The 8,906-nt window shown below is 41.2% G+C and overlaps 1 protein-coding gene across 1 annotated transcript; it reads right to left on the reverse strand.

Annotated features, from left to right (window-relative positions):
• Positions 1 to 239: 239 nt before the first annotated feature.
• Positions 240 to 8,677, reverse strand: LOC308102624 (cysteine-rich venom protein-like; the record flags this gene model as incomplete). Its single annotated transcript, XM_080452425.1, has 8 exons — positions 240 to 367; positions 1,454 to 1,536; positions 2,938 to 3,032; positions 4,128 to 4,270; positions 7,020 to 7,110; positions 7,442 to 7,542; positions 7,642 to 7,645; positions 8,600 to 8,677. 8 exons carry the CDS (start codon positions 8,675 to 8,677, stop codon positions 240 to 242), a joined length of 723 nt encoding a protein of 240 aa, XP_080308551.1.
• Between the last annotated feature and the right edge of the window lie 229 nt (positions 8,678 to 8,906).

An 8,906-nucleotide genomic window follows, 5' to 3' on the forward strand; every position in this document is an offset into this window, starting at 1 on the left:
CTTGTAGTTAAGTAATATATGACCAGGAGTATTTACTCAAGTACTGGGCTTGCTTACCTTGTACAAAAATGGTCTGAACTTAAACATGTCAAAAACAGGCAGAAACAGAAAGAGAGAAAATCAGTATTGTGATTTATAAATGCTGCTTTATTTTCAATTGCGGGAGGAGGGACATGTAGACACGCGTCTAGATGATCTCATTGGTGCATTTGCAGGAGGCGGGACATGTGGATGGGCGTTTAGATGATCTCATTGGTGCATTTGCAGGAGGCGGGGCACCAGTCCTTGACGTTGGCGTTGCTGCACCCCCACTGCTGCTTCAGGTCAGGACAGTTGCTGTACTGGTCAGCATAGGGACATGGGTTGGCTGAGAGAGACACAGACAGACAGACAGACAGACAGACAGACAGACAGACAGACAGACAGACAGACAGACAGACAGACAGACAGACAGACACAGGCCAAGAGAAGACAGTGAGAGAGTGAATGAGACAGAGAAAGAGAGACAACAGTTCAGGTGTCATTGAGTTGATGACGGTGTGGAGTGAAATATCAATAAGTTATTATTTATTTCTCAACTTCTCCTGAATTATTGTTCAAACCTCTCAGTAAAACCCCTACTTAAAGGTTATAAGTGATGTTTGCTTTGGTCAAAACAAAAAGTTCTTTGTTAAAAGGTTAAAGTAAAAGAACTATACTCGGATAGTAATCATTGCTGTAGAGTGTTTGTTCAATAACAAGGGTCCCCCTGTCTCTCCAGCTCATTAATAAATAGATTGAAAATACATTTTCAGGTGGGTTGCAAATGTTCAAACCATCAGGAGAGAGTACTCATGTATCAGTCTTTTGTCTGCTAATTTCTTTGAGGCATCATTTCCAATTTCACTCGTTTATCCTGTATCCCGTATCAGTTCTCTCTCCTGATTGGATAAAATTGGTATCCCGACCTGAAAAGTCGATATACATGGCATTGCAACTCTTATAAGTGGTTAATTCATAGGGTATTTATGGTTGGGTCCCGGGGGTCCCTTCCTAGATGTACGGGTCGGGTTTTTTCATAACCCGCCCCGCCCAACCCGCCATGGAACTCAACCCGCAAACCCATATATAAATCTATGACTCAACCCGCCCTGCGGTGGGAAAAAAAGTATAAGTATGTACCCCAAGTGTATTCAAACTGTTTTATTGTTATTATTCTTATTCTTGTTCTTATTAGGAATAAAGACAAAACAAGAGCATGTGATTTTTTAAATATTTTTTTTGCGTGTGAGAGTGGCGTTGACCCGCAACACCCGCAGCCCGCATAATTGCCTCTGAAATCTTTACTCGTCCGCCCGCGCCGCGGGTTGACCCGCGGGTTATGGGTCGGACCGTACATCACTACTGTCCACCACTGCACATCACACCTTCACAGTACAATCCGCTGTGTGGCAGAAATGTTATGGTCACTTACTGCACAGCTTGTTGTCACAGGCGTTGGGACAGTCACCACAAGATGATCCAGACTTGTAGGGGTGGGTGTACTGGTAGTTACCACTGCAATATGTGACAGAACATCAAATATTAAACACTATATATGATCTGAGAGTGTCTGAGACATGCTTTCTCATTGCATGTCCACCTACAAACATTAATGAATAATAAATTTTTCAGCAACCCTAGGTACTGTAGATGTTTCCACATGGATCTACAGTACCGTTGACCTATACATTGCAATGCAATGAATTTCAAGAATCCCCCATAACTCTGAGAGTGTACAAAAGGAACCATTCCATTTGTACACTCTCATTTGCACACCGTCCATTTTGGAACCCACTCGGCTCAAGCCCCTGGAACCCACTTTGAGAACCCTTGCCCAAATGCATTTTAAAGTGGTGAGTGTGGTTTTTCTCAACGTCATATCAGGTCACTCATATGGAATGGCCTTCTACCATTACTGTTGTTTGTTTGTTTGTTTGATTGATTGATTGATTGAATACTTTATTTAGAAAGACATGGAAACAGTACATGGAAGTACAATTCACAATACAAGGTCCTCTAAACTGGATCGCTCATAAAAGCACTTGGCTTATTTAAAATGAGATCCCTGTGCACTCAAATCATGATGACATTTAAGAAGACATACAAATATACACTACTATGCAGAACGTCATACAATCAACTTACAGGTTACTGGTATGAAAAACAAGAAATATGTACAATAGACAGTTTTAGGAGGAGGGGAGGGGGGGGGTAGGTTTAGACTTTGACAGGGGCCAGTTTGGAATTGCAGCCTCCTGAAGGTGATTCTGACGTTGTCAGTTATAAAACACATCAAATAAGTCTTTAGTTGTGTTGTGATGCTATAGTGACTCTCAAACATCTTAACATGCATCAGGCCACAGACATCCATTTGATTCCATGTGTATCTATGTGACCTTAATCTACACAGTAAAGTCCTCTGGGCTCTATTTTAACTGTGGATCTTTAATCTACACAGTAAAGTCTTCTGGGTTCTATTTTAACTGTGGAACTTTGCGCCATGGCACATGGTCTTAACTTGCGCCATGGGGGTGTGTCCAGTGCAATGGTGCAGAGCAGTGGTTCCCAAACTTTTTAGCTCAAGACCCAAAAGAGAAATTAGACGTTTGGCCGGGACCAAAACTAATGAAAATAGCAGATCTACAAGCTCACAACAAGTCGCTTCATGCTGTGTTGTGAGCTTGTAGATCTGCTATTTTCACTTTTTTGTTTTCATTTATAGAAATTATTGGATTTTTAGATTTTATTTATGAAATACTTTTGGAAAATGTTGGAATAGTTTTTGATTGATGAAAAGTTGTGTCTTTTTTTAAAACTTTATTCTTTGAAATAATACATAATATAACGGGGGAAAAAAGGGGGATATTTCCTCGCGACCCATAAAAATGTTAGACATGTAGACGTATTTGTACTTACGGTGGGCAATACTGACACACATAGAAGTATTTGTAGGCGGCGTTGGGGCAGTAGGCCATAGCACATCCGATCTGGTTGGAGCGGTACCACACCAACTGTGTACACGCAACACACACAACACCACATCAACTCAGTGTTTAGGTACCCTCACAAAAAACATGCAGTAATCCTGGTCTCTATTCTGCCCCGGCAGTATAGAGATTTGATATGAGCAGGTGCTCTGAGCCTTTGATTAGACAGCGGTCTGTTCTAGAGCTCATCGGTCATTATCCAGAAATAACACACCGCTGAATTCAGCGATTGACCAATCAGAATCAAGCATTCAACCAAGCCGTGTAATAAGCAGGGATAATACGTATCCCAGGGACGTGCACAGATAGACTCTAGGTGGTGCTAGAGCACCTGCCCTTTGCCCTCTTGACCAGAAGTGCCCTTTTGAAAAAATAAAATATATATATATTTTTTTTTCTTCAGTTTACTGCATGGGTCTTCCTCAGAGTTACTACAGGGGGTCCGCCAAATCTTTATGTGATATGATTTTTCTTTTTACCATAACCACTCGAAACCTAGCATCCCTTTTCTGAGGAGAACTTTAGCCAAAAATAGCAGATCTACAAGCTCACAACGCCTCGCGCTGCGAGGCGTTGTGAGCTTGTAGATCGGCTATTTTTGGCAAAAAGGTATAGGTGTAGAGGGAAAAAAGAGCAGACCAAGTAAACAAAAAAAAGTATAATCTTAAACACAATTTTATACAATATAGAGGGGTCCCTGCTTCATCTCTCTCTCAGCTAGGGGGTCCTTGGCCTGAAAACGTTGAAGACCCCTGGTTTACAGTATGTAGCCCATGGTGACATCGATCAATTCTGGATTAAAAGCTTCTAATATATTAACAATTCCCCAAAATGTGCGTTGCAATTTTCTTCTATAAATCTCACACTACTAAGGCAGCCGGCGGTTCCGCGCGCCGTGCAAGGTGCCCTTTTTTCTTTTACTTGAGCACCTGCCCCTCAAAATGTCTGTGCACGCCACTGACGTATCCCCACCGGACATGAAAACGGAATGACCAGAGTGGGATATCAAAAGCAGAGGCATGGATTTACCAACATGTGCAAAAGTGCAAATATACTGTGTGTAGACTACCTGTGTGTAGTGTCAGTGTGTGTACCTGTGTGTAGTGTCAGAGTGTGTACCTGTGTGTAGTGTCCGATCATTGCTCCATTGACAGCTCCCACACCGTAGCGATAGTCATTCACCTCATCGTACCAGGACTGGATGGCACCGTCCCATGTGTTCTTATAACTGGCCATGTACAGGTTCTCACCACATCCACTGGCTACACAGAGAGAGAGAGAGAGAGAGAGAGAGAGAGAGAGAGAGAGAGAGAGAGAGAGAGAGAGAGAGAGAGAGAGAGAGAGAGAGAGAGAGAGAGAGAGAGAGAGAGTCTTCATGTGACCAGCCGCTCAGTGAATATTTAAAAATGTATAAAACATAGGTGTAAAATATGGTGGAGGGTATTTTAACTGTGTATTTTGCATGATTTTCTGTACAGCACTTTGTAAACCCTGGTTGTGAAATGTGCTATACAAATAAAGTGGATTGGATCTATCTATCTATCTTTCTATCTATCTATCTATCTATCTATCTATCTATCTATCTATCTATCTATCTATCTTTCTATCTTTCTATCTATCTATCTATCTATCTATCTATCTATCTATCTATCTATCTATCTATCTATCTATCTATCTATCTATCTATCTATCTCAGGAATCTCTGCATGTTTGTGTGTCTGTCTGTCTTTCAGTATGCCCAAATATGGAGATGACTGATATCACAGCGTCATAGCCTCGCCTCTGCTAACTGCTACAGTACTAGTAGTTAGTGAAAGGACAACTTTGTTTTTTTACAACCACGGTTTATGTTTTAGCGTGTAATTAAAGTAAATACAAGATGAGTGTTAATATATTTTCATTTACTGCTTTCTATAGTTTTAGCAATTTTCGCAATCTTTTTTACAGTGGGCGGGGGCATTTGGGCAGGTGGCTAAATATGTCTTTTTTTAAAGGTCCCGTGGTCTTTGATGGCCAGATGTGAGTTATTGGGGGCTAGAAGAGCTACTGTAAATAATTACAAAGAAATCGCCAGGTTATTGTGTAAAAAAAAAAGAGCCACCTGCCTGAATGCCCCCGCCCACTGTAAAAACTTTAATTTGAAGCTAAAACATAAACATTGGTTGTGAAAAACAAAGTTGTCCTTTAAAAGGAGGGCATGTTCAATGCTCTCCTATATCACAAGTTAAACTGAGGTTGATAGACTGTGTGTACAATGTGATTTGTGATGCCAATACCTCCCACTCAAGACGTTTATTAATGTAACGGAAGCCACGTACAGGCCAGCTTATCTGAGAACACTGATGTAGTGGCAGTGTGTCCCACTCGAGACTTTATCCTCCGTAGTACAACAGTGTCGCTTGCCAAAAACAACCGACCTACATGCTTATCAGCTCGTTTGTGAGAAGGAGGGGGTTTTCAGTGGCCTCATATCCCAAATTAAATAACCTTTGATAAATCTGTGATGCCAATATTTGCTCCCCCACTCGAGAACTTTTTATCAAACAGAAGGCAGCTTATCTGATGTAGTGGCAGTGTGTCTGACTTGTGCATGTATATAGTCCATAGAATGACCAAAAATAACAGATCTACAAGCTTATCAACGCGTTGTTAAGCTTGCAAGTCTGTCCTTTTTGACAAGTAACACGCTTGCATGAAGGGAGGAGCACTTAAAGGGATATTTCACTTTCAAACAAGTTTGGGCTAATTTGAACGTCTATACTCAGGTTTTTGTGTTTCACCCCAGACAGTTTTTAAGTTGCTTTATTCAGTATTTAGATTTTTTTTTTGTACTTAAAATTTTTATCCCACAATTTTGTAACCCCATTTTTTACACCCAGTGCCAATTGTCTATGTAATCATGGGCACTACCTTCCCTCTGCCAGCCTAGGGAGGCCAGGGCCGAGCTCATGCCTCCTTCAATGCATGAGAGCCAACTGACCTTCTTGTCACCTGACAGGGGAGAGTTTCCCTGGTTGGACGTAGCGCGTGGAAGGAACACGTTATTCCAACCAGTTCCTTTCCCCTCCATCAGGCGCCCCGGCTGACCAGGGGGAGGCAGTATAGAGACCAGGATTACTGCATGTTTTTGTGAGGGTACCTACCCTAGGAGACACGGGGAGAACATGCAAACTCCACACAGAAAGGCCCTTTCACCAACCCCACCTAGGGTATAGAGCATCGCAGTTCCCGCCCACTTCCTGGTTCCACTTCAAAATACTCAATGCATTTTTCCCATTGACATTTCCAAAAATATTTATATCAATTAATTTAAGCCTAGAATCAAGCCATCCAGGGTCCTGGTGAATCATGACCATAAAACATTTTTTTCTGTGATTTATTTTATTTTATATTTAATTATATGATATACTATATTTAATAAATACCCTTTGTTTTGCCGTTTTCAAAAAAAAATAATCACAGAATCAAACGTTTTATGGTCATGATTCACCAGGACCCTGGATGGCTTGATTCTAGGCTTAAAATAATTGATATCAATATTTTTGGAAATGTCAATGGGAAAAATGCATTGAGTATTTTGCAGTGGAACCCGGAAGTGGCCGCAACTGCGATGCCCTATGGGCACTGATGACGCGGAGGAGAGAACACGCCCCCAGCGCCCACAGCTTCCCCTGCAGGAATCGAACCCAGGACCTTCTAGCTGTGAGGCGACAGCGCTACCGACTGCGCCACCGTGCCCCCTGTATTAGTAGTATTTAGATATTTGAGGGTTTTTTTCAGACACTACTATGTATATACATTAACCCGCATTAACCCCGTGCCAGTGTCTACAGCCCACAATGAGACACAGAGTGAGTAGTCAGAAATGGTGCCATATTATAATGTGCATTAGTGAGGACCGATTATATGAAGATACGTTTGAACGTTTGACGTTTGTGCTGCTCCTTTCGCATTAGCGTGTTTCTTTCCAAAAAGGACAGACGTGATAGTACTCATTTAAAGAGGTCTTACTGCTGATGGTCCTCTGGCTGGGGGGGCTGTGGTTCATGGAGCAGCCGTTGGCCCATTTCTGAGCGTTGGCAGCAGCTTCATTGTTCCAACTCTGTGAGATTGAGAGGACAGGATGTTAGATCTGTACACTGTTTATGACCATAATGTATCAGTGGTTCTCAAACTTGTTCACGTCAAGGACCGCAGACCCCCATCTGAAAATATTTTGTGCCCCCCATCAACGAAGATTTGTGTTGTTATGTTTGAAAAAATATTCAATTCACAGCACTTGTGAGCTTATATGGATTGGCTGGTACGAGGCACTGGATTGTATATATATTTTTAATATTGTGTCTTGTATTTTGTACTCTATGGACATACTGGAGAGTCTGAAATACCGATTGAATTGAATGGAATACATTACTGTATATGGAGTGTCTTACCATCTTCAGCATGTTACTGGCGGTAGGCTGCACACCTCTCCTCAGAGTGTTGTGTTTGTTCACAATGTCATTCTGGTCTGACATGGAGGTCAGCATAAGACCTGGACACAAATAGACCAAAAAGACAGAAAAGATTGAGTGAAATTCTGATAAACTACTTTTACTATTGCAATGACTTTTAAATAATGGGACACACTCACCCTCCTGCAGGTGCAGCGTTGAGAGATGAGATAGAGAAGAAAGGTTCATTAATAAAAGTGCATGAATTCAAAACATCGATTTTTGACATAATGTCTGAAAGGGAAACACTCAATGTTCATTAGAAATGCTAGCATCATCACGTGGAAACATAAAATATACCATGTCATGAATAAGTAAGTCTCTTTGGTATAGTATATACGATTTCATAAAAATTTCTATTTGAGAAAAAAAATAAAAACTTTTTGATAGATATAAATGAACATGTCAACTTTATTCCATTTAGCCACTTAATCCCTATTCAAAAATGTAAAAAAATAAAATAATATACCAGAGCAACAAACAAGCTCTTGAGCTTAATTGTAGCTTGGCTGATTTTGAAACATTTTGGAAACTTTTGAGAACATTTGTACCAAAATGAGTCATCATTGAAGTGGTTAAATATTGGGACACATCAGCTGCATAGCAGATGCCGATTGTTGAAATTGAAATAATATTATCGGCAAGACTGCTATATCAATCGGACTCTACTCTGCTTTACAGCAAACACTTTGCAGGATGCAGATAACAATGGAGTTGTCATTAGGCATGGGACGATTTAAACGTTTCATGTCACGATTACTGTGGCAAAAAGAATAATTAAATTAGCAATATTATCGCACTGATCAAAATATGCCTAAAAGACTTTTATTAACCACTTGAACTGCAGCATCCATATTCTGGGCTATTTTTGGCAAAGCGATTTGGTTTAGAGCGGGAAAAGAGCACAGAAAATGCACTCTTTACAGAGTCTGTTTTACTGATCATAAGGGTTTACCGGATACCGGATAATGAAGCTCGGCAAAAATGAATTGATCCCAGTGTATGACGGGGGGACAATTTCACGATAAATTTAAATCTCTTCGATACGATTGTGAACGATTAACGTCCCATGTCCCTATAATAGTCGTCATTACTTACGTTGTCCTCTGCCACGGGGGTGGCAGGCACCCTCACGGCGAGCAGAGCCCAGGCCAACAGGAAGGTAAGCGTGTACATGGTGCTATCCAGTATACTGTGTCCTGAGTCCTGACACCTATATATATACTGTTCTGTACCCTCCTGGGCTGTGCTGTTGACTGACACGTGAACTAAGGTACAGTATGTGTCAAAGTGAAGGACACACTGTAGATAGGGCTCTATCAACATGGCACCTGTCAAGATGTCCTTGAAAAATATTATGGAAAGGTTCTTTCACAGGCAGAGTTTAGAAACGGTTCATTTTTGG

This window comes from Gymnoscopelus braueri, assembly GCF_963280865.1.
Source record: "Gymnoscopelus braueri genome assembly, chromosome: 16".
Taxonomy (NCBI): domain Eukaryota; kingdom Metazoa; phylum Chordata; class Actinopteri; order Myctophiformes; family Myctophidae; genus Gymnoscopelus; species Gymnoscopelus braueri.